The 27,092-nt window shown below is 29.3% G+C and overlaps 2 protein-coding genes across 2 annotated transcripts; one reads left to right on the top strand and one right to left on the bottom strand.

Moving 5' to 3' along the window:
* Positions 1–775: 775 nt before the first annotated feature.
* Positions 776–3,410, bottom strand: LOC111623104 (general transcription factor II-I repeat domain-containing protein 2-like). Its single transcript, XM_023365585.1, has one exon. It carries the CDS (start codon positions 2,719–2,721, stop codon positions 904–906), a length of 1,818 nt encoding a protein of 605 aa, XP_023221353.1. The 5' UTR covers positions 2,722–3,410; the 3' UTR covers positions 776–903.
* A 1,261-nt stretch (positions 3,411–4,671) lies between these two features.
* Positions 4,672–26,321, top strand: LOC111623115. Its single transcript, XM_023365596.1, has 5 exons — positions 4,672–4,742; positions 11,799–11,965; positions 13,935–14,144; positions 21,807–21,975; positions 24,934–26,321. The coding sequence occupies exons 1-5, from the start codon at positions 4,700–4,702 to the stop codon at positions 25,254–25,256; spliced, it is 912 nt and encodes a 303-aa protein (XP_023221364.1). The 5' UTR covers positions 4,672–4,699; the 3' UTR covers positions 25,257–26,321.
* Positions 26,322–27,092: the final 771 nt, after the last annotated feature.

Genomic DNA, 27,092 nt, shown 5'->3' with positions numbered 1-27,092 from the left:
TCCCCCCATAACACTGTTGATTATTCCGTTTTGTATGAATTCCATGTTGTACGAGTCACTTAGATTTTACAAATACGTGAGCCGTTCACAGCCCGGCACACGTATTTGTAAAATCTAAGTGACTCGTACAACATGGAATTCATATAACACGGAATAATCAACAGTGTTATAGGGGGTCGACTGTATTACAACTAATAATAATAATAAAAGACAAAAACATACAAAGATATCAGGTTATAAAACAAACGCATGTTATGGCCACTGAACTATAATTTGCTTTAAAGAAAACATTAAAATACTCGCCCTGAGGGGGCTTTAAGAAGCCGGACACACACAGAGAACCCTCTTCGTCCCCCGTCGGTGCTTTCTGTCTTCGGCCAAAGTGTCGACCTTACGAGTGCTAAAATGAACCGGTGGAATTCTTTTTTATAATTAAAAAATAAGAGATCGTTATATGCTACTCGTTTTAATTACGAGCTAGTTTTTGAATAAAATATTCATATATACGCAATAAATTATCGACTTATTATATACGATGGCACGAGGCATCAATAAAATCATCAGTTTGAACCTCTGGGGAATCCAGGATCGAAACTATTTGAATCCTGAAAATTTCCACGAGTGGTTCAAATCGGATACGTCTAGCATTATCTGTCTTCATCTGGCTTCCTCCATCGTAAGTTTTAACAAACTTATTTTGAGCATGCATAAAAAAAGACTCTCTTAGTGCCTACAGAACGACTTTTCTGCTTTTAAATGTATAGATCATGGTTGCACAGACTTATGAAGACTAGGGGCCACTCGGGCAAATCATGAACTGATGGCGGGCCGGCCGCCAGAAGTATAGGTAATTAAAGACAATAAAGAATTGATAATAATTTATTAAAATTCAAAAAGAATTTATTAATTTGAAGCGTGGCACTGCATAGTGCTTACAATCTTTTTTATATTTGGCTCAAATTTACTTGTAGCAACACGTAAAACTGCTTCCAAACTTTCATTTGCAAGGCGGTTTCGATTTTTTGTTTTATTATTATTTAGTATTGAAAAAGTTTGTTCACATATATAGGTAGAACCAAATAAGCTGGCACATTTCAGAGCGTTTATGCGCAACTTTTCGTACATATTTTTATCAATGCAGCGGTAAAAGTTCAGCAAGTCTCCTTCGTTGAATTTGTTGCGTAAATCTTGATCGTTTTGAATGTCGATAATTTCTAACTGCATTGACTCTGGCGCATTTTCAACTGAAATCGTGAAAGGATTGCTGAATATGTCCAACAGAGGTTTCACTTTTTTAAAATCCGAAAATCTGTCTTGAAAAGATTGAATCAAAATATCTAGCTTTTCTACATAACTGAAATTAATCGCAGTTTTGTTGAATTTTTCAGCCATTTTCTTATAATTCGGAAAATGATTGTAATTTCCAGAATTCAATTGTGATCTGAAAAGTGTCAGCTTGCATTGAAAGGATGATACATGAGCGTAGAGCTGGGATATCAGTTGATTTTTGCCTTGAAGCCGTGTGTTCAAGACATTCAAATGATTTGTAATGTCAACTAAAAAAGCCAAATCACACAACCAATCAGGATTTTTAAGTTCCGGGACATCCCTTTGCTTTTCCGCCAGAAATATTCCAATTTCTTCTATTAAATTTAGAAATCGTTCCAGTGTCAATCCACGGCTTAGCCACCTTACTTCTGTATAATACAGTAAATCTCCGTATTCGCTTTCGATGTCATCAAGGAATTGTTTGAATTGTCTGTGATTGAGTCCTCGTGATTTTATGAAATTTACAGTCGAAACTACCACTTTCATGACATTTTGAAATTCAATTTTTTTAGAACAGAGGGTTTCTTGGTGTATAATGCAGTGAAACTGCATGAGATCTTCAGCGTTTATGTTTTTTCCTTGCAGATGCTTTTTCAGCAAAGTAACTAGCCCGGAATTGACACCAATCATCGAAGGAGCACCGTCAGTCGCAACTCCCGATAATTTTGATAAGTCCAAATCAGTTTTTGAACACTCATCCAAAAGTACATTGAGTATATCAACTCCTTTGGTTTGACCTTTCAATGAACACATTCCGAATAACTCTTCTAAGACTTCAAAATCTTGAGTAACACCTCGTATGAATATGAGAAGTTGAGCTGTGGAACTAATATCAGTGGATTCGTCGAGTGCTAATGAAAAAAATTCAATGATCTTAGTTTTTTCAATTAATTGTTCCGCAATATTACCTGACAAAGACATAATTCGTCTTTGGATAGTCATACGATTCAGTTGAATTTTCTCAAACTTTTTTGCTGCTTCTGGACACATTTTCTTAGCGGCAATTTCTATGCATTCTTTTACAAAATCGCCATCATTGAAGGGGCGACTTCGCTTTGCTATCATTCGAGAAATTTCATAACTAACTTCTGTAGCTGTTTCTGAATCTTGAATGGGTTTTGTAAACATAGCTTGCTGACCAATAATCTCCCGTTTTAAAGACAACATTTTTTGCTTTCTTAATTCGCCTGTAAACTTGGTAAAAGAAGGATGCTGCGTTTCATAATGCCTTTTTACATTATATTCCTTTGCAATCGCAACAGAATTCTTGCAAATTAAACAAACGACTTTGTTATGCGACCATACAAAAAAGTATTTCTCAGTCCAAATTTCTTGAAACTGCCGATTTTCATCTTTAACCTTACGTTTTTTACTAGGTCCTGGCTTCTCCATGTTGCGTTCTAATCCTGGCTAGGATTAACACAGCACCTAAAAACAATTACAGTACCTACTTAAATTACCCATTCTTTTTTAAATTATCAAAAATAATTGATTAAATTCCTCAGAAATTTTAAGATTTTTATACAGATTTTATATCTGAAATAATGACGTAATTATTACAGTTAGAGAAATTCTGATAAAAATAGTAATTTCTTTGTTTTATTTTAATATTTGGCCAACATTAAAGCTAAATTTGATTAAAATTGATTAAATAGGTAGGGAAACACTTATTAATAACAGAGTTTTACTTACGATTTCACAACACAATTATACACGGCACTTGACGGGTTAACAGGAAATCTACGTTGAATGTGGATCAAAATATATGACACCGGCTAGTCGAGTTAAAATCTACACTAGAACTATTGCCTCCCCAAAACACTATTAAACTGCACTTATTCTCCTACGCTTCGTGTATCTACTCGTACCTACGCGAGCAATCGGGAATTCGGGACTATTGCTATCTCGCTTGCTCACACCGCGCTAGAAAATTCTTGATTTCTCTACTATTTTGAACTTTATATAAAGTTTTTAGATTTTTTTGGTTTTAATCTGGAATAGAATTAAATATTCTTCGAATGTACGAGAGTATTATTTTTGCTGTCGGCGGGCCACCAGTATTCGACCGGCGGGCCGCATGCGGCCCGCGGGCCGCGGTCTGTGCATCCGTGGTATAGATATATTATATTATATCTAATTGTCAACCAAATAGTCGAGGTGGCTAAGGAGTCAAGTTAGTACTTGTAGGGAGAAGTCCCGGGGCCGTATTCTGGTCACTGTCTCTGGTCTCGTCTCTCACAAGCTGGTCACTGATTGGCTAATCATTTGGATTAACCAATCAGCGACCGGCTTGTAAGAGACGAGAGACGAGAGACCAGAGACGGTGACCAGAATATGGCCCCCGGTTTCAAATTAGGATCTGGAACTGCCGGGTGGCCGTGCGATTAAGGTGATAGCCTGTCGTTTTGGGGATTCAAGATCGAATTCGGACAGGTCGAAAACCCACAGGAATTTTTCAGGAGACGATCCGTTCGAATATGTCGGTCCCCGTTTGATGCGTTCTAAGTGACTCGTAAAATCTAAGTGACTCGTGCGTTCTTACTGTTTCATAAACCCAACAACTAGCAATTATACATTCTTTAATGGCACAACTGCTTAAATCAGCCATTTTTTATGTTATTTTATTTGAAACAAATGGAACATAAGATTGATTTTTCGATAGGGGTGCAGGATTTTGTGCCCATCCTGTATAATGACTTTACACACGAAGAAAGACTAATAACTTGATGTGATTATGATTAATTGATTATTGACTTCGACAAAAAGGCCTGATGGCCGAGCGGTCAAGGCGGCAGCCTACCGCTCTGGGGAACTCGGGATCGATTCCGGACGGGCCAAGAAATCCCCAGGAATTTCTCGTAGGGCCTCGTCACTCACCACCCGGTCGCCCCATTGTGGGCCTGGCCGAATTCATAATGGGCGTGCTATAAGAGGTTCTCTTAGTGCCCACAGGGCGGAAAGATTAAAAAAAAAAAAACTTCGACAAATAGTATATTGAAAGTGCAATAAAGTAATTTTTTTATATATATAAATTTTTGTTTCCCCTTTTTCTATTTTAAAAATATTTCGACAGAACATCAAATGACTTTGTGCAATGGATTGATTAAATTACAACCACCATCCACTACTAATTCCAATTGAATCAAGTGTTGCCAACATTCGAATATACGATTAATTTTCTCATTTTTACAACACGAATAATAAATATTTTATTGAATGGAATAAAAAATAATATTAATATAAGATAAATAATAATTAATTTTGGTAACGATTGATACGAAAAAAAAATATTATTTTAAATTTAATGTAAATAAAATATTTTTCTCGGCGATGGCGCCGTCGTACAAATTCTACTGGCACGTAATCGGTAATGGGTTGGACGGCGTGTGATAATTTGTCAATGCAAGTAAAGAGTTAAGTTATAAACAATTCCCTGATATGAAACCAAAATTTTTTTTTAACTGAGCATTAATAGAAGTAGGAATTTAATTTGTGATATGAATAAAATAATTATTTATGTTATAGTAAGTAATTTATTGAGTTATTCTTATCAAAGCGTGTAACAGTTTGTTTTCATTGAAGATAAATTCGTAGAATATTAAGTAAAAAAGTTTGTAATTGACTCAAATGTTGTAATTGTAATAATAATAATAATAATAATAGAGTTCAATGGAAAAGTCCAAACTTGCTTTTACAATGAACTCTTAATGCAAAGTGAATGTCAGGCAAACAAATGTATATTTACACAACAATTTAATCAATGCCAACGTTTGAGATTGCAAAATTACTCGTTTTGTAACTGTCCTATTTTGTCCAGCTTTGTATGTGTAATTTATTTTAATTTATATACTATTGTCCCAGTTAATGTAACATACTTTTATTAGGTTATGCATAATGTCTACTGTATACAAATTTATTTTAATCATTATGTACAATATCAAATAAATTTGATGAAGGAAAGTTAATCGGAGTTCGGGTTACTTTGCGTTGTTATCTCTATGTAAGTTATCGCAGATAAGTCTTTTATCGTTCGAATCGATTTCCTTAATCGTGCTCTTTAAGTACGATAAACGGTTTAATTGAAAATAAGTTAAATGTATTGTTAATTACGTTGATAGAATTACATAAATAATTTGCGTATTAAGATAATTAATTTACATAATAATTACGAATTTAATTACATTTTTCTGTAAGGTCAATTGTATATTTATTTATTTATTATTTTTTTTAATAATTCTTATCAAATTTACATGTTAAATTTTATTAGAGATAATGTGTGTAAATAATTTAAAGACAAATATTTGATGTATTTTAATTTCTAGTGTTTAATTTTCTTTCCTGAAAATTGGAATATCCAAAACATTATAAGTAATAGTTAAAATATTTATTATTTTATGTTAATAATATAAAATTACAGAAGACAAACTGTATTGTTAAGGTAAGTGCACACTTTGATGGGCAGGTATAGGCAAGGCGGACAGAGTGGGTAGAATCGCATTGGTGTGGATGAAGTAGAATTTAGTGCAAAAAGTATTCAGATGAGATATTTTAGTGGTAGTGAACTGCCTATTATTAAAAGAGGTTGCTATAAACTATGTAATTTTTTTTTGTAGTGTTGTTCTAGAGAAATTAAGTTTCCAACTGCCATAGAAAGGGAAATGGGCAGAAATGACAAGCTAAGTAACAGTGTTCTCCTTAAAAAAAAAAGAAAGTATTTCTGTTAATGATTGGAATGCCAGGAAGTTTCAACAGCTGGGCACTTGGGTTAGTGACCTTTAGTGTTAGACAGACAGACAGGTAAAAATGTTGCCTCCTTGAGAATGCAAGATGGATCTCCTCCCATGCAACCTGTTCTCTTTGCCCATCCACCCACCTAATGTTTATGTATACCAATAACTTTATAATGCATGCAAATTTTTTCTCCTACACTTTGCAACTATGTCCACCTTGTCAGTCTGCTCAACTGTACACTTGCCTTTAAAGTCTGTTTAGTTATTAACAGATATTTTTAAAGCAAAGACTTTTCATTAAAATATTTGTATCTATCATTTTAATACGATACTGAAATATATTGTTTAAAATATTAAATAAGCTTTCTGCTATAGCTATTTTGATATTTCTGTACATTTTTAAAATCCATTTGTCCCAAGTAAAAAAAATGACGATAAAATGTTTTGTAATTTTGTAAGTTTTTGCATTAGATATTTATTGCCATCTTTACCATGAAAACATTAAAAAAATTTTTTTTTCCTTGAATGTAATGCTATTTGCCAGATGCTATGCATTTAAATTTGATTTTGGAGCACACTAATGACATTTATGACGACTCTGAACGTAGTAGATTTTTTTTTTGGTCCACATCACATGTGGTACATATGGTTTATTATTTTCTTTACGTTTCACTTGTCATGTATTATTTGTGGCTCACACTAAAAATAGATATATTTACATTATAATAAAAATTATAAAGCATCTGTTGGATTTTCCAGGCTATATTTAGGATGATAATTTAACAAAATTATGGCTGGAAAATTAAACTAGGTTGTTTATCATTTAGCATATGTATAAAAATTATTTTTTAATAAAAATGGTTGTTTAGATAGTATGTTGTACTATACTATAAAATAGTGATTAAAAAAATTTTTTTAAATCAATATGAATGCATCTGATACACTTCTTTTGATGATACAAATTATATATCAATTGAAGTATTGTGCTCTAAATATGGTACACAATGACGGATGCTTTATTTGTGGCCATATACCAAAGATAAACTCCTAATATAAAAATTCAGCCAATCTAAGTAACAATGAATTTTACTGTGCTCATCACTGTTGGAGCATGATGGGTGATAAGAAAGATCTAAATGTTCCATCTGTGTTACACAATGTTGCAAACATGTTTAAAAAAAATTTATCTTATAAACTGCATAAAAAAAAGCTAAGAAACAAATAAAAAGTTATTAATTAATAGTGTGATAGGTTTTTTTAATACAAAGCAGTATTTTAATTAAACGTAAGATACAATTCTTGTTTTTATGTTGTTTTATCCTTAAATTGCAATGACTAATAGATCATTATTATTCATGAATACAATACTAAGCTGAGATATGAGATTTATTGTTCCTGGATAATTATTTTGGAATGTTTCCTTTTAAATATATACCATGAAATTATAATTACAATGTGTACATTTTCAATAAGTGATATTAAAATATTGTTTATAATTCAGATTTATATTTATAGAGATAGATGAATATGAATTGTATTTTAAAAAATTTGTATATAAATTTAGAGATAAATAATGAGAACATACAAATCCTTAATTATAAAACAAAACATAAATTTAAGTAAAAAGTTAATAAGAGAAATTAAAAAACCATTGGATCCAAATCAGGGTTGATGTTTCTACTTTATATCATGTGATTATAATGCTGAACCAGTTCTCTTCACTTGTGTAATAAATAGGTATGCTTTAGTGTATTTTTATTCTACAGAACTGACAAGCTCAAACTGTTAAACAAAGAATTGGGCAAATTCAGCAAATGTAAACATAACCTTTAGATGAAAGAATGAAATGTATTCACTTACCTTTGAATCTTAATTGAAAAATTACAATAGTGAAACATACTAATGCAACAAATAAGTAAATTATGAAAATGAAAAAGTGAGTCAGTATTGTCATATTGCACCTTATGAACGAAATGATAGAAAAAGAAAAAAAACTGACTATAAAGCAAAGTCAAAGAATTGATATTGATCTCTCTAAAAATGACTGAATAGAGAACTGGCTAGCAAACTGCTTCCTTTTACTGCATTAGTTGATATCTGGTACATCAGGCTATCTGCAAAGTTCAGCAGAAGCAGGTAATTTACAACTGTTTGTTGATTTTTTATAACAAAATGAATTATATTTTTTTTACATCCACTTTATCATTATTACTTCGGTGATTCCCAGATTAAGAATTTGTCTAATATGCTAAAAACAAAATGACAATATCCATTAAGTTACCACAGTAGATTCATTGAAACAGTGAAATATAAAGACAAAATTGGCAGTAAATAAAATAATTAGATTTTTGCAACTTAGTCAATGTAGCAAAATTCTGTAATTTAATGTTCTGAGAATTATTTCCTATTAGCTGTCAGTTTATACAAATAAATCACATCAAATTTTTAGTGTGATGAGAGATGAATGACTTACTAATATTATAATAATCATTTATGAAATTAACAATTTACTTCTATTACTTTCACTATCTACAGTATAGATAGATTCTCTACTTTTTTCCTTATTCTATCAATCCATATCACTACTGATAATAAGTCAATGCAACACTGATAATTTGCTAAGAGAGTAGTGCATCCTGGAAAGACTTTCTATAGGAAATTGTCGTCTATTTAGGTGTTAAACACCTAAAGAAATTTAAGTCCAGACAATGAGATAAAGAAAACCAGAAAATGTCATGTGGTCTAGCCTTTTGGTAAGGCATAAACCTGTGACCAACTACCAGTGTTCAATGGATTTATCCACTTAGCCACTGGTGGACTAGAGATATGACATTTTTTTTTATTTGATTTTGATGATAGATTAACTGGAAAGCAGTGAAAATTTAATTTTAGTTTCTGTTAAACATATCTTAACCATTTGGTCTTGCTGTGAAGTGAGTAACCAGTATGATTATATCTAAATATTTATTAATAGCTCGGAAGTGAAGATTGGATGAAGGTCTGAGTAGTATAGCTGATGATGCAATTGCATGGTAAGCAGGAGTTGCAGTTTCAAGTCCTGCTCTGAGCTGATTCTTTTCTCTGGAAGAAAATAATGAAAATAGAGTTTAAAAATTAAAATTAAAAATTTATTTATAATTATTAAATTGATGGCTAAACTGGCCACTTAAAGCCAAATTACTTTCTTTTGAATTATTAATTGGCCTTAATGTAACCTGAAAAAATTCAGCAGATCATTTTAAATAAAAGAACTAAATATTAATAAAACTATGACGATTTCATTTTTACATGTAGTACATAAAACTGGCTTGTATTAAGTAATAAATAGTAAGAAAAAGTTTTTTGATTACAATCTTTTAAGAAAAAATTACTAAAAAGGCTGTTTTCATTACCTATGAAATGACAATCTTTCTTCTGGAGGCTTGGCAGTGTTCTTATCTCCTTTACTTTTATAGCCAGAAGCACAAATTAACTATTATAATGTTAAGAAATACTTTGTTACATTAATTCTAAAGCAAGCTGCAGCAAATAACCTGACTTACCAAATATAATTACTGTAGTAGATTATAAGGGAACACACGCTATTTGTAGGAAGGGTAAAAAATTTATTCAAAATGTGCTTTGGAAATATTTTCAGTTTGATTTATTAATTCAATTAACCAGCATAATTTTTTTCATTTTATAAACACTTCTAATTTTTATCTGGTTTGACATTTCAAACTTTGATATGAATATATTTTAAGAGGATTTTTGTTTTAAAATAAACTTAAAATATTTAAAAAATAGTTTTTTAAAAAACTAATTGAAACATCAGTAAAATGATTGTAATAAAAAATAAAATTGATAATCACAAAATAATGTATGGCTCAAAAATACCAAATTTCTTTGTCTTTTTAACACAATACATTCTGAAGATGGGAACAGTTTATATGCAATATAAATTTGTTGAATATTACACTTTTTCTATGAGGCTTTTCTCTAAAATGAAAATATGGCTATTTTATGTAAATTTCAAAAGTTTTATGTAAATATAGTCAACTGGAACTCTGCCAAATTAAACTTGTTATAAAAGTATACATATGTGATTTATTTATTTATTTAGCTATGTAATTTTAGTGTTTTGTGTATCTCATATTACATATATATATATGTAAAATATTGTTGTATATAATATTATTTACTAATAATTTATATATGTATGTATATTATAAATTATTTATAATATACATACATATATTATAAATTATTTATAATATACATCACATATATGTAAACAAATATCTAAATTCTTTCTCATTGAATAAAATTTTGCATTATAAAACAAGTTAACTAAGTTTAATTAACCTCATAATTACACTTGTGTCCAAAACGTAAGCAATGAAGCGGAAAAAGCAGATAAAAAAAGAAATATTTATTTGAAATAAGTGAAACTTTCAGATAGCATTGGGTTTAACAAAAGAACTAGTGTAGGAAAATACAAAGATAATGATCAATAAACAAATAAATAATACAGGTAAACAAAAACTGGATTTTGTGTGGCAAAAAAGTTCATTGGTGGAGGTCTGTCAATTCAGAATATGATCAATTTTGCTGGAAACACATGCTCTACAGTGTTGATTCCTGCCAAGAATAAGATAAACTAAGAACATACAGAGCAGACATGTTCTTAGCGCATAAAGGTTCTGGGGAGGGTCATGGATAGAAGCTAAATGTCTCCCAAGCATATCCCATACCTGCTCAATCCCAGCAAGATCGCCCAACTTGAATCCCATTAAGCATGCATATCCCATACATGCTCAATGGGATTCAAGTTGGATGATCTCACTGGCTATTCCACACAAAGCAGTGTTTCCAAGTCTAAATACTGGCCAACAATTCAATCCATGTGAACTTGCACATTATTGTCCATAAAAAATGGCATGAGGGCCCATTACTGCAAGATATGGACAAACATATTGTGCAAGGAAGTCATCTCTACATAGCACTGCAGTCACACTGTCGTGTAGGAAGATGTGAAGATTGTGCAGCCACCAACAGCAATTCCTATCCAAACCATTGAACCACTGCCTCTGTATCTGTCATTTCATGGCTGGGAATAACCATTGGGAATCAGTCTGCAGACCATACTCATATGTGAAGAGCATAGCACCCTATTGTCATGGAGACCAGTTGAGATGACCAGTTTAACTGGGTCCATCTGTGCAAGGGTATCAGTGGGATGCAAACTGTTGATCATCTTGGCCTGCATGTAATTGTCCTTAAAGCAGTTTGTTGAGATACCACTTTTCCTGTCATCACTACAAGATCCGAAGACAGCTGATGTGCGGCAATTGATCTGTAGTGTCATGCTTGCAGACACAGAAAACAGTCATCCTGAGTGATTGTGGCTCTTGGATGTCCACTTACTGGTCTTTATGACAATGTTCCTTTGCTTTGATATCAGTTCCAAATGTGGCAAATGATGGAATGATTGACATTTAGAACTCAGGCTACTTTCAATTGTTCTGTCCCCATTGAGATGCCCTATTGCCTGCCAGCACTAGACTATTCACAAGGTTTTTACTGGATTTGTTTAGATTTGTTTATTTTACTGTCCTAGTGATAATTTTTCCTGATACTTTCATTACTTTCATAATTTATTAAATTTAGAAAAGTAGCTTTGTTTTGTATGTTTAGAAATTGGTAGCATTATAAATAATTAACATAAAGCTAAATGTAATTTTATTTTTTTTTTTCTAGAAATGGAAAAAGTAGAAGATTGGAGTACTGCTGAAGTTTCTGTCTGGCTTGAAGAAAAAGGTTTTCATAATTATGTTGAATTGTTATGTGAACAACATAAAATTGATGGTAAAGCACTGCTTACTCTCACAGAAAATGACTTGAAGCAGCCTCCACTTGGGATGAAGGTTTGAAAAAATTTTTATTGATTTAAATAATGATAATGGCATACTTTAAATTTAATTACTTAGATTTTAAAGTTATCTGTAATCATTCAAATAATTAAAATGATTTTACTGTATTTGTCAGTCATAAATGAGACTAGGATGACTAGGCCCACTAAAAATCATATATTATATGAATTTTAGTGAACCTTAACTTATATGAATTTTTAACTATTCCTATGATTTTTACTTCCTGTATGTCTTAGCCAAGTTTGAATCCTGAAGATTGAATATGGAATATTTTTGTATGCACTATAAATTTTTTACAGTATGATAATTTTTCATTCTAACTCATATAAAATGGCAATAATGTATCAACAATAGCAACAAAATAAATCACTCAGTTTGAGCATATGAAATAAAAATAAAATATGATTACTATGACTCAAACACCTTATGCTTCCGAGAAGTAATATTTATTATCCTACAAACGTTTTCTACCTGCTCCACATGTCATCATCAGGTATTTTTGAAATTCTTAGAACATTTCTTTGCACCGGTTCCAGGTTTGAACGTTTATGCGAAACAAAATTCAAATTTCTATATCCATTTGAACAATTCGTTTAAATACAAAAATATAAAAGATAAATAGAACTAATTAAATACATGGATCCAAGTAAATAACTTAAAATAAAACAAAATAAATAAAGTAAATTAACATAAAATGCAATAAAAATATATATCCATACAATAAACATACAGTAGAGCGTCGTTTATCCGAAGGTCGGTTATCTGAAACGTCTGTTATCCGAAGGAATTCCAGTCGACAAATTTAAATTTTTGCCACTGCTGTGGCGCTGTAATCTTTGGCTATGTCTTTGGCTACTCAAATATTTTACGTTTTTGATACTAAATTAACTTCTGAAGTATAAGTTTTTATTCTTTTTATATTTATCAATATATTTATTTTGTTTGTACAAAATAAAAAAATAATTTTTAACGATACAATAGTCTTNTCGGATAACTTATTTTTCGGATAACCAATTATGTACGAAAAAATATATTAATTTATCCCGTGTTGATGTTTTTCTCCGTTGCGTGTCGCTTCGCGTTGAATTTTCGTCGATGTTAAGCCTAACGAAGACTATTGTATCGTTAAAAGTTATTTTTTCATTTTGTAGGAACAATAAAAATTTATTGAATAATATAAAAACAATAAAAAATTATACTTCAGAAGTTAATTTAGTATCAAAAACGTAAAATATTTGAGTAGCCAAAGACATAGCCAAAGATTACAGCGCCACAGCAGTGGCAAAAATTTAAATTTGTCGACTGGAATTCCTTCGGATAACAGACGTTTCAGATAACCGACCTTCGGATAAACGACGCTCTACTGTATGTTTATTGTATGGATATATATTTTTATTGCATTTTATGTTAATTTACTTTATTTATTTTGTTTTATTTTAAGTTATTTACTTGGATCCATGTATTTAATTAGTTCTATTTATCTTTTATATTTTTGTATTTAAACGAATTGTTCAAATGGATATAGAAATTTGAATTTTGTTTCGCATAAACGTTCAAACCTGGAACCGGTGCAAAGAAATGTTCCAAGAATTTCAAAAATACCTGATGATGACCTGTGGAGCAGGTAGAAAACGTTTGTAGGATAATAAATATTACTTCTTGGAAGCATAAGGTGTTTGAGTCAAAATATTCAAAAAATTTGAGTGTTTATTGAAATATAAAATATGATTATCTACATAAACTGATTTCTTGGCCTGCTGATGTATTATATAATAATAATATATTCTAAGAGGCACTATTTTTTAAATTAACTAAATATCTTTTTTATTTTGGCAGCTTTAAGTTGGAATTATTGCAAGTATGATATTATTGAATGATAACTTTTTATAATGGAAATGATATTTAGGATGATGATTTGTTTTGTAAATTATTTGAAATTTAAAATACTTGTTTTTAATTTCAGGTTCTTGGTGATATAAAACGACTTATGATAGCAATACATGAATTACAACACATCTGCTATAAAAATTGCAAACGTCTCTATTGTTTTGATGGCTTAATGCATGATCATCAAGAAATATTCAGAGAACATAATAATGAAAATGATGTAAAGAGATTAAGTACTGATGAATGTGATCTTCCAAAGGGGCATTTTGCTGTTAAGTCAAGACAGGTAGGCATAATAAATATAAATTTTTTAAAATTATATATTTACTTTTAATTTTATAAATAACGTAAATTTATATTTGCAGTGTCAAATTAAAAAATTTTTTAGGCTTATTTATGAATCTATTGTCTGTTATACAGAGAGAGTTTATATTTTTTGAATGCATACTAATATACAATTGCTTATGTGTAAAATTATTATGTTGTCATAATCATAAAAGTGAAATATAATTTATGTAAAAAAAAAATTATTTTGGAAATTGGATTTTTAATGATGCAAGAAAATTATTTTTCTTAGAGAAACAGATTCTTTAAATCTAAACTTAGAAATTTTCTTTTTGGAAAATCTAGTTTTATGGTTTGGATACAAAAAATAATGCCTTATTTTCTATAATATTTTGTTAAATATATATTAAATATTCCAAATGAGCTGATCCATTTTCTGTTTTTATTACAATACAAAAGATCTTAATCTAGAGAAAAATGTTATCATTATCTTCAATGCAATTAAATTGCCCAGTTTACTTTCATAGTGCAATTTATAAGATTTATCCAAATGTAAAACTTTACATTTCAAGGCTTAGATGATACTTTTAAAGACAATAAAATGTATTAAACAGTTGAAAGTCAGGCATAGTATACAACAGCTATGGATGGCTAATGTAGTCCTAGTTGTAAACTCTAATGGATTTGTGACAGCTTATCTTTTAAGATTTAATATCAATTTTTCTGTTGTAGAGATAAAGATTTTTTTATAAAGCTTTCTACTAAGCCCGAAATCTATATTCTGTATACTATTTATCCAAGTCCGTAAAAGAATTTGATTAAAATGAGTATGTATCACAATTGGATGTCCGAACAGTTTTGATAAGTACTTTGCACAAATGAGTCATTTTTTTTACTAACAAGTAGTTCGTCACATCAATTTATTTTAAGTTGACACAGAAACCATCTCTCCACTGTGATAAAAAGGAACAGTTTTGGATGTGGACGAGCAATGGTGTGGACACACATCAGGATTAGTGTTTGTACTTCACTGCATGCATTCTCACCTACTACAGATTTTTATTTAAGAAAAGAAGAACATGTTTGAGATCTATTTAAGATTTTTTTGGTCACAGATTTAACCAGAGGTGCTGAAAAGATGCTGTCTGTACATATAGTGTGATTTTGGAGATATTTGTAGTATTCAAATTTATTTTTTATGAAGGTTATATTTGAGGTCTTGTTTATAGGCAAATATTATCTGCAATGTGACCGAGGGGTCGGCACCTCTTTGGCGCCCTGTCAGGATGACACCACCGAGCCTCTAGGGGACTCGGAACTCGCGACGTTAAGTCTAAAGCTTCGCGAGCGGTAGCGTGTGAGCGCTTGGATTCGGAGTAGAGGTGAGGAGAGAGAAACGAGGAAGTGATTCACTCGATTCCAGATTAATAAACAATAACAAATTTATTTTAACGAGCAGGAGTACATGATATACGATCATAGACATCTTGGATTGATATATATATATCCATATTCTATATCCCTAGATTATCGAATCTAACTGTCGCGAGAGAGAGAGAGTTACAGGATATTCGCGTGTGGATAAATACCTTATAGAGAAGTCGAGGATTGATGACTGGATGATTCTCCGTCAGGATTCTTGGGGTGTTGGATGGAATGTTCTTGATATTTAGAGTGTTCAGGTAACAGGAGCAACTTCGGAGGGAGGTATCCGACTGGTGTTGAGGCACTTAGGTGGGTAAGATATACTTATGATAAGGTCGGCGGATGCACGATATTTTGCACGGTATAAATTCTTGAGCGGACGAACTTTGGAGGACGACTGACCTCGGGATCTTTTTTTTTTTCTCTTTCATTCCTCTTGGGGTTTTTCCCTGAGGTCAGATGATGGCTATTAACGGTCGCACGTCCAATATGTCTTCTCCATCAAAAGTTCCTGGTGACACATCCCTGACTAACTTGATCTGATTCAACAAGGAACAAACTCCGTGGGAAATAAGTTTTATGGCTTTTAGCCTAACGTTCGATTTTACTTGATTAAAGTTCCAATAAATAAAATTGAAAATAACACTTTACTGAGGGTTAGTTCGGCCCTCACAGCAACTAACTCAAATATTTTCTGGTATTTGTGAATAGTATTCATTCATATCTAGTTTTGAGCTATAAATTTATAAAATAAATTCCATCTTGCAATAAAAAATAAAAACACTGCAAAATTATGAAATTAAAAACGACTGAATTTTACCAGTTTTCGTTCTTTAAAAAATCAACTTTATTTGGTGTTTGTGTGCATGTATTGATATATAGCTCAATATGTTTATAAAATGGTAGTAAAGCTTTTATTTAATTTTTTTTATTCAATGGGAGAATTTGGAAAAAATTAATAAACGGAGATCACTAAATATGCTAATTTTTAAACTGGTGGATTAGTGTTAAAATTATATATAAATTACAGTTTGATAAAGTAGTTTTCTGTAATGTAAAATATTTGATTTAGGTTTTTAGTTTTATTTATAGCTTTTTTCTGAAGAGTTTATTAACTACTTTAAACGATGTTTTAAACCTAAACAATAAATAGTTGAAAACTATTTTGTCCTAGTTATTAGTAGAAATCTTCTTTACAGACATTGAGATGATGAATAATGTCAGCCATTATCATGTCCTGTCAAGAGCATCATTCTTGGACTGATAGAAAGCTGTTATTAAATGAGTTATCAGTCTGAATCTACCAGTCTGACAGTATGTCTGGTATAGTGAATACACAGATTGTTAACTGCTTATAGTGTGCTAATAATAATTTTATTGGAAAAGATAGTGTGATTATTTGAGCTCATTCTTCAAATTTGGCTTTGGACTGTTTTGTTTTAGATAAAATTACGAATACCAATGCTTATCGAACATCTTGGACAATTACCATTACTTACATTGTGACAATATTTTGGGTTTGCTATATATAAAAAGAACATTGCTCCTTACCTTTCTGCTTATATTGTAACATTCATTAATTTGAAGATAATTTATCGGTAAAGTAGGTGTGCTGGCCAAGATTTTAATTTTATCAAGAATCTATGATGAATTAGATTGTGTGTAAGGAAGGACCATAAATTAAATAAGATAGAATATTTCCATTAACTTAATAATCTCTCAAAAAATTTCTCTATATACAGTAGAGCATTGATTATCTGAAACAATTCAGGACTGGGATTGTTAAGATAACTGATCATTTATGAAAAAATAAATTAAACACAAACTGTACTGCATTCTTTTGTATCACACGTTTTACAAATACATACCTTACATAAAATAGTACATTAAAATAGGCCTACAGTTTAGGTTGGCAGGGAGAGGAAGAGTGCTGCAGCATCGGAAATTTGAATTTGCTGACTGGAGCACTTTTGGTTAACCGATGTTTTGGTTGATCGGTATTTGGATAATCGATGCTCTACTGTACTTAATCTGTTTATAAAGTTATTTATATAAACTGTTTCAAATAATTATATATATATATANAGTTTATTCTTATTATATTTAGTGATTGTTTTCTGAACTGAAAATAAATAACAAAAATTCTTAAATATTTATATTTTCTTTACAGTAAAGATATATGCTGGTGATTACGAGAGTGTTCTCTTATTTTTCATTTGGAGATATGTTTTTTTTACAAATTCAAAAGTCAAAATATATTTTTTTGATCATTAAAAAAAGAAAGTGCACACATTTACTCTTGCAAAATAGGTTTATATACAATTGAAAAGTTTTATGGAATAGTTTGAAGTAAATTCAATGTTTTCCCACTTTTGACTTAGGCCGCTTTCAAAATCACTGGCACATACATCAATTTATGCCAATTTTCCATATAAACGTATCATTGATTTACTTAAGTGAAAACAATAAATTAATAAATTATATTACTTTGTAAAAACAATGAAATGTTTATTTTTATTTCTAGCTGATGATAGAATATTTTATAATTAATTTTGTATCAATTATAAAATACAGTAGAATTTACTGTTTAGAACAAAAAAATTACTAATTCTAATTGTTGTACTCATTTTATAGACAAGTGTTTCACAAGTTCTAATGTTTTTTTTCCCCACTGAGTTGCAACAATGGAGTAAAAATAAAAATTTACATATGATTATTTAAAATATGATGAAAATCTACAGATGTAAATAGAACAGAGTTTAAAATCTTGAAAGACAATTAGTTATAACTGTGCAACTAGGTAGTAGCATTTTTACTGAGCTATTGTCCTATTTTATAATAAAATGCTCAAAAGGCCAAAGCTGAATTGCTCAAATTGGTTATTACTGTAAAAAATGGCAAAAGGTTTCTAGTACATAAAAATTGGCAAAAGGTTTCTAGTATATAAAAATTGGCAGAGCACATTTTGTAGAAACTATAATGCTATGGAAGAAACTATTTTTGGCATTCTTTAATAGTTTTTAGTAAATAAAATTAAATCAAAAGACGTTTGGATGTTAATACAGTAAAACCTCCATTAGTAGACACACTCAAATAGCAGATACCTCTAAATATCTACTTAATGGACTTTTTACAATCCACAGACCCTTCAAATAGGACATTACTAATATAAAAGCAGTTATCTATGTATGAATTCCTTATAATTCCTGCAATTTTTGTCCAATCAAGACAAAATTTTATATTTGTTTTATGTTTTGACAGAAAGTATAGGCTACTTATTTTGTGGAAATATCAGCTATAGAATAAATGTTTTATCGAGTTTGGATTGGTAAATGCACTTATGTTGTTGTAATGTCAATGACCTGATTTAGTTCATGATTGATGAGAGAATTTCACTTAAGTTGCACTTTTAAATATTTTGGCAAAAGGTGTATTTTAAACTTACTTCATTAAATTTAAACTTTAAAAAAGATAGCTGCATTGTGTCACTTCTATAACAAATTTAAAAAAAAATCTTTTTACAGTGACCATGCAACATTCTACTATCTAATTGGAAATAATGATCTAATGAGCCTGTTACTTAGAGAGTTATTGCTCAACTAACATACCATACAATACATCTTTGTTTTATTAACATGGAATTAAAAAGACTTACTATTTTGTATGAAAAAAAAGTGCCTAGGAGAAAGCTTAAGAGTAAAATTGGTCAGATAAATTCTATCTAAAAGAATAACAACAACTGAGATCACTGAAGGCTGTGAAGTCTAACTTGAGAAACATAGAAAAAGAATGGCTTTGTAAAGGGCTGTAGAAACAGCATCACAACGTAGAAATTTGTAGAAGTATTAGGAACTCTTATTGAATTTCTTGAAATCTCTACTGTTCTGAATTCTTCAATCTCAATTCTTCAGTTTCAATTATTCAATCTCTAATTCCCAAATAATAATCTTTATTTATTAGAGAAGACTAATCTGGTTAAGTTGTCAATCACCATTTATCATCATACATATTAATGTTGTTAAACTTATGAGTTATTATTGGAATTAAGCTTGTGGTATCAAGATAACATAAACTTTTGCAAAGTTATTCATTTATTCAACAAGAACCATAGGTAGTATAATAGTAATGAAAGTGTTTTAAGGTTAAGACAACAGCATTTATTTGGTGAAAGTTCAAAGATTGTGTTACAAAGGCAATTTGCCAACCACTTTAATTAAAGTAAGATATTAAGTTTTCTCACATTTATGACATAATTTATTATCTTAACAGCTTTGTGGTGGCTAAAGTATAATTTTTAATAAATCAGTTATTGCAGAAAAAAAAAGTTTTAAAAATTACATCTACTCGATAAGTACAAAGTAGACAAATCACTGTGTTGATTTTCATTAGTCACTTAGATCATATATGACGTTATAAATTCAAGAATGCCAAATACATTTCTTACCCCTTGAAGTGGCTAGCAAATCGCCTTTGTAACTTGACATTCAAACTCTCATGGCCTAAACCCGACCTTCATCCACCCTTCTTTTTTGTTATTTCTGCTAAGGTCATTTTTGATGAATTAATAATTAATCACCATTTACATTTTATCATAATTTTTATGTTCCATTTAATTAAAGTATTGTATACAATCTGTTTGCTATTTAGGATTCAATTAAAATGTGATTTTTACAGCCAAAAAGATAAATAATATACTGTATATACATTTTAATTATGTATGCTATGTATACAGGTATACTTCAACTTACATCGTTTCGAGTTATGTCGTTCCCGATTATACGTCGTTTGTCAAAAAAGTATACGAAAAAATAAAAATCAAGTTTAAGTCATTTTATTCGACTTTACGTCCGTCCGCCACAAATATTGAAGTCGTAATATCACTAGAAAAGCGTTTAAAGCACATAAAATCATATTAAAATATACACATTTACAAGTATGTACTGTATTTACAGTACAGTACCCGCATTCGTAAATTTATTTGTTTGTAAGCTTAAAATAGATTCTTATTAACCATATATTATTAAAAATGCATTAATAAATAAAATACAGAACTGGGAATAGTAATTTATAGTTTAGCCTAGTGACAAGTAGATTCGGAGACAAGTAAATTCGACTTACGTCGTTTTTCAACTTAAGTCGTTTTCCTGGAACCAATTACCGACGTAAGGCGAGGTATACCTGTACTTTGGTATTTTCACATTTCTAATGCAAATTTGATGCTCTTGTAATCCACCATATTTTTCACTATATGATAATCGTGTTAAAATGTAGTATGGCTGAGCATATACCTGCCGACAGCAGACACCTCTAAATAGCCTTCTCACTCACAATGGTGTGTGCTATTCAGAGGTTATACTATAGTAAAATGGCATGTAAAATAGTAAATCATATAACATTTAAAATTTAATTGCTGTTAAGAAATTATCATTAGCAAATTTTTTCTTGTTACATTTACTTAAAATTTCTTGATAAATTGTTACAACATTGTGGGTACACATTCATGATGACAGCAGTTGAAATCTTTAGTAGTTTCTCTGACTCATCTGTCAGCATAGAGAATGATACAGTAGAACCTCGAAAACTCGGCTCTCGATAACCCGGCANAACAAACACAGAAATAAATAACACAAAATAAATTGTAGCTATGTGTCGATTCTGCGCTACATGTCCGAACATGTAAGCTGAACAATAGTGTGGGGGGAGTGAGTAATCAAGAGTTGTATGGTGCTCAAACAAAAGACGAATCAACGAGATTTGAAAATTGTGTAAGTCGAGGTATTACTGTATTTACAAATTATAAATTTTATACATTAGTACTCTAGAAAAACTGTAATTTCATGTAATTACATACAGTTATGATTTTGATGATGATAAAATGGATTTAAAAACTAAAGAAATTAATTAATTTTAAGTAAATTTTGTAAATTTAAAACATCTAAATTCAATTTTTAAAATAAATTTACTACTATTTGCTTTATGATACTTTAATTAAAACCAAACAATCTGCTGAATTAACAAGCTTTATTATAGCCCGATAATTTGGCAGATTGTCCTGCTTTAATTAGAAGTTTTAATAACATTATTTAAATAATTTTATTTTTTTTTATAAATACTTAAAATATTTTTGTAATAAAAAATGTGTGTTACTTTAACAACATAAAACAATTTGCTTTGTAACATGTTTAACATTTTAAGTGATTCTTTTTTTTTTTAAATTGAATATTATGGTAAATAAATAATTACATCTTACTTTCAGCCAAGTAGTAATTGGTGGGAGAAAATTCAGACAGCATTTTTAATTTGGCAAGGTGGAGGAATGTATATAAAAGGTGTTAGAACTTGTGGAGATTACATGTTTAGTGGTCATACTGTTGCTTTAACACTTTTTAACTTTTTTATTACTGAATGTAAGTTATGCATTTATATTATCATTATTAATTTTTTCATATTATAAAAGTTTATATGAACTTGTGTAAAAATAAAATGCTTTTAAAATAATTTTAGATTTATTAAATATTTAAAAATTATTTATTCATAAACTTATTATTCAGATAAATGTTATTTTAATTTATTTTTTTTACAGAAAAAATAAAAAAGTTTATTGCTAAGATGCCTTCAAGTGTATATTTTATTTCTATAAAAGTCAAATAACTTTATTTTGTAATATTTCTAAAGTTGAATATTTATATATATTTTTTTTCATTGTAAAAAAATAACGTTATTTTAACAATATAAAGCAATTCGGTTTATAGTATATTTACTTTATATTTGTGTTCTTTAAATTATTTTTGATCAATCATTAATGAATTTAAATTTTTAAAACTTTTATAATATAAAAAGTCAGTTAAATTTAATTTTAAAATGATTGAAATTTAATGATTAGGTATAATTAGAATTAATTCAAACCTTTAAATTTTTTAGGAGATGGCAAAATCATCTATATAAATCATTTTGTAATTAATTAAATTTATCTTTAAAACACCACAAAAATGACCCATTTATTGTTGTTAGAGAAAAGAATTTCTACATCAAGTGCAATGTGAAGCAGTTAGAAAATCAAAGGAACAAATGAAATGTGTGGCACAAAATCAATCTGGATGTAGTTTTGGTTGATAAGTCTTATTTTACACTAGATAGCACTGAATGTGTAGGTAATAAAAGTTTACTATGATAAAGGATGGTATGTTATGTCAGAAGTGAAGTTCAAATGTCATGCAAAGATTTTGGTGTAGATAGCTGTAAACTGTCACAGGCAATTCAGACCTTCATTCCACCATTTAAACTTTGCATCAAGAACAGACTAGTCCCATTCTTAAAGAAGTGCTATCTGATTAGAGATTGTTTTGGCTCAATATGGCAATACCCAATAGGATCATGACAAAATTGCTACTCTTGACTAACATAAGACTTACAGTGCATTATTCTTTGTGAAAACAATGTGCTTAATATATACAAACTGAAAACAAGTAAACAGTTTCTGTACCAGTTAAGCAGAAAGTGTATGATGAAGGATTTAAGGCTAATTCTGTACACAACTTTGCAAAAGAATTCACAATAAACTCTGCCAATTTACAACTGAGGACTTCCAGAACTTTTTGAGACATAAAATAAAGTTTGAAAGGCAGCTGTCATCTTTTGACAAATTTAATAATTAAACTAATTTTATTAATTTATAATTTATAATTATAATTGTCATCCAAAGTTGACAATGTGAGTAACCAGTAAAGTTATATCTAAATTATTAATAGTTCTAGAAGCAAAGATCAGAATGAGATCCAGGTAGCATAACTGGCAATACATCTACACGACAAGCAGAAGTTGTGGGTTCGAGTTCTGTTCCGGGCCAATTCTTTTCTTCCAGAACTTTCTAAATCATAAATTTATTTATAAATATTAAATTTATGAAGAGATGGTGCCTAATGCCAACCTCCACACAAAATTACAGTACTTAATTATTAAATAGTAGCCATATTAGAGTCAATATAATCCAGCAATTGTTTCTACATTAAATTAAACATTTACATATACCATTATGAAGCTAAATCTTTAACATGATATATTTATATGAAATAATCAAAATTTCAACAAAAACATTAAAATTCTTTACACAGATATAAAAGTATTTGGATTAAAATCTTTGTAGAAACGTCCACAATAAGACGTTTTTATATTTTTACATAGTGAAAGTTATTTGAAGTTTCAAGCTTTAGACTTATTATATTTAAAAACTAATTTTTTCTAATCATTGATTTTGATTGAAGATGAATAAAGTGATTTAGAAATATCTGGAAACAATCCAATCACAGCTGAACTTAAACATGAAACTCTTACTAGCCAACAAGAATATTACTTTATTTGGCCTCAGCTTAACCTAAACAATGGAGTCTGTGTCTTCTTATTGGTGGCAATATTGCTATTATACTGTATTATTCCCTCAGTTTCGAAGGATATTTAATTTTTTAACCATATGCGCATGGTGTTCTGTAGTTTCTCTAACTCATTTATTGATGAAACAACATAACTTTTTCAACTAATTGTGCATGGGGTTAACATTAAATCTGTATGGAAACTGGTAGAATGATATAATAGCACCACCACCACCATCAACGAGAAGCCACTTTATAAATGCTTTTGTGGCAAGTTTAAGTTGAGACCAAGTATAATTACTCCTTAAGAGTTTAATGCTCTCATATTTGAACTGATTTGGTCTCACTTCATAGTTTTAAGACCTTTATTCGCCATCAATTTTCCGTTACTACTCTGCAGTTGCAACTTTCAGTATTTTTCAGCAACAATAATTTCCCAGTTTAATATGAAATAATCAATTTCAAATTAGATAAAAAATAATCATTTATTTCTATTTAGTCTATCAAAAATCCATAAATTTTACTTTTAATTGATATTAAAATCAGTTCTGTTTATAATAATAGTATTTAGATACTAAATCATCAAAATATATGTTTAAATTTTTAAAGTTTTCCTCTATTAATGGGAGATAAAATAAATTAACCACATATGTTCAAATCCTTTCTTAACAAGGTGATTTTTAAATGTAAATAATAATAATAATTTTAGATTCATTTGATGGATATTGAATTATTAATAATTCGAACTTATAACAGTTGAATCATCATTTTAATAATGAAATAAACTTTAAATTTAATTAAAATTATTAATAATTTTAGTTAAATTTGAAGTTTGTATATTGTAAAGAATGTAGTTCCTCACAATATACTGATATTCACTTATTTTTATAGGATCTGAATGAAATATTTAAATTTTTAGTTTCTGTATTGTAAGTTTTGAGTTCTATAAAACTTATTATTTTAATATGATGATTAAAAAAGTTTTTATTTTTCTTTCAGATACACCTGCAAGTATGTACTATCTTCATACATTTACATGGGTAATGAATCTTTTTGGTATCTTTTTCATACTAGCAGCTCATGAGCATTATTCTATTGACGTCTTCATTGCTTTCTACATATCGACACGTCTGTTTCTGTATTATCATACTCTAGCAAATAATAGGGCGCTTATGCAAGATGATAGTAAGAGAACTAGAATATGGTTTCCATTATTTTATTTTTTTGAATCTGGAGTTGATGGAATTGTTCCCAATGAATACGAATGGCCTCTAAGGATTCCCAAATGTTTTAAAGCTGTGCAGAAAAAACTAAAAGCGTAAATTATTATGTACATTAAGATTATTTTTCTAAAAGGATTCTTTTCATTGTGATTTATTGGTTGACATTGTTACGTATACATTGGCTATCAAATTAATTTGTTTTCATATAATTAAAATTTTATTTTACATAAAATTATCATAATCCAAAATTTCATATGGGTTACAAAAGGGACAACAATAGAATAATAATTATTTAACAATTTAATAAATATATATTTGTCATCTGTAAACAAGACAATGCAAGATGTACAGTACACGTGCTTATTAATGACTGTTATTCGGTAATTATTTAATTTTTGAATATTTGATCAGATATCATGCTAGTTTAAATAAGTTCTTTATAAAAGTCCTATATACAGATAAATATTTCATTGAAGTATATTTAAAGATGTAAAGTTTATAATGAATACCACAAATTAATGCTGGCTTTGATACATGTCGACTTCTTGAAATATGATTTTAGTACAAGAGAACATTAAAAAGGAATTGCATTGTAAATGTAATTTTTTAAATCTTTTGTGCTTTCAATTTCTTTCTGTATATTTTGCATTTTATGAATTATTTTTGCAAAAATCTTATGATTCTTTTTTCTTTTTTATTGAATTGTTTCTGCAATATTTTTCATTGATAATTAAAAATGAATACGATATGACTGGAAGTAAATTATTAACAAATGGCAAATGTGTGATGTTAGTACTCGCTAGGTTATTTATAAAGTAAATATAAGGAAAAACTATGTATTTGAATTTAGAAAAAAATTTGATTTTATAAATATATAACAAATAGATTATCCAAATTCAATTAATATTAATTTTAATTAACTATATAAAATGCACAGAATACAGATGTCAAATTCAAATTGTCTTGTAATATTGCCAAATTATACTGGAGTTCTTGGGTGAAAATCAGAAAATTGGTCAACAATAATGGGTTAGATTTTGATCATTGGACAAAGTAGGTTTTAATCTGTCCATTAAGTACTTCATTTACATTGGATATACATTTATACAAGAGTTGATCTGTCAGTATGATGCTAAAATGTGTTGTATTGCATCTCAGTTACGTGNTTTATTCATTGTGTAAATTTAAATAAATTTACACAATGAATAAAAAATTTAAAAATTTTCCAATACTTTCATTAATTAATATGCATGTGTGTGCATAATACTGGAAAATTTGACAAGTTGTAGTAGTAGAAGTAGTAGTCCCTTTTGTCTAGAAAAGTACACAGTTTAAAATGAGCAGAATAATCTTTTTTATTGTCTTATTTACAAAAGAATAGCCACCTTCTGCTATTGGACTGTTTTCAGAAAACAGTTGAGGTGAGTCATTGACATTGGAAAGTCAAAGAAATGATTATTTTGACAGTGGAGAGGTAAAATTACCAGATAATCAAAGCACACGGTCAAAATTCATAATTCTATCAGTAAACAGTTGATAAAAAGATTATGTTGTTGCTAAAAAATGTACATTTATAAAGATAATTAAAATGCAATATTTATTAAAGTATGTTTCTTGTCTTTATATATTAATTTATTTGAAAATCCATGTGCAGTGTTGTTCTCACTAGATGTTAATTAATCCATTTGCTGTAATAAAATTATTTTAAAAGGCCATTACTTAAGATGGAAAACAGCCATTATGTGCATGGGTTAGTAATTTACACAATCTATAAAGATATTTAAGTCGAGAAACATGAAAAATATACATGGTAAAAAAGGAAAAAGCCATAGCAAGTCTTAAAACAGCAGCTTTCTGCACATCAGAATGCAAACCAATGAACTAGATAATTTGCCATTGTTGCTGCTTATTAGTGTTTACATTAATTGTATCTTT

Source organism: Centruroides sculpturatus, unplaced genomic scaffold (assembly GCF_000671375.1).
Source record: "Centruroides sculpturatus isolate CEXI.00-Female unplaced genomic scaffold, Cexi_2.0 scaffold346, whole genome shotgun sequence".
Taxonomy (NCBI): domain Eukaryota; kingdom Metazoa; phylum Arthropoda; class Arachnida; order Scorpiones; family Buthidae; genus Centruroides; species Centruroides sculpturatus.
This window is presented reverse-complemented; position numbering and strand designations above follow the sequence as displayed.

What these genes read in the sequence shown, in the direction of transcription:
- LOC111623104 (XM_023365585.1), bottom strand. Translation starts at nt 2,721, where the DNA reads ATGGAGAAGCCAGGACCTAGTAAAAAACGTAAGGTTAAAGATGAAAAT.
- LOC111623115 (XM_023365596.1), top strand. Translation starts at nt 4,700, where the DNA reads ATGGGTTGGACGGCGTGTGATAATTTGTCAATGCAAGTAAAGA. An exon ending in TTGCTGTTAAGTCAAGACAG is followed by an intron (nt 14,145 to 21,806) that starts GTAGGCATAATA and finishes GGTAAATAAATA; the next exon opens with ATTACATCTTACTTTCAGCC. An exon ending in TAACTTTTTTATTACTGAAT is followed by an intron (nt 21,976 to 24,933) that starts GTAAGTTATGCA and finishes TTTTTCTTTCAG; the next exon opens with ATACACCTGCAAGTATGTAC.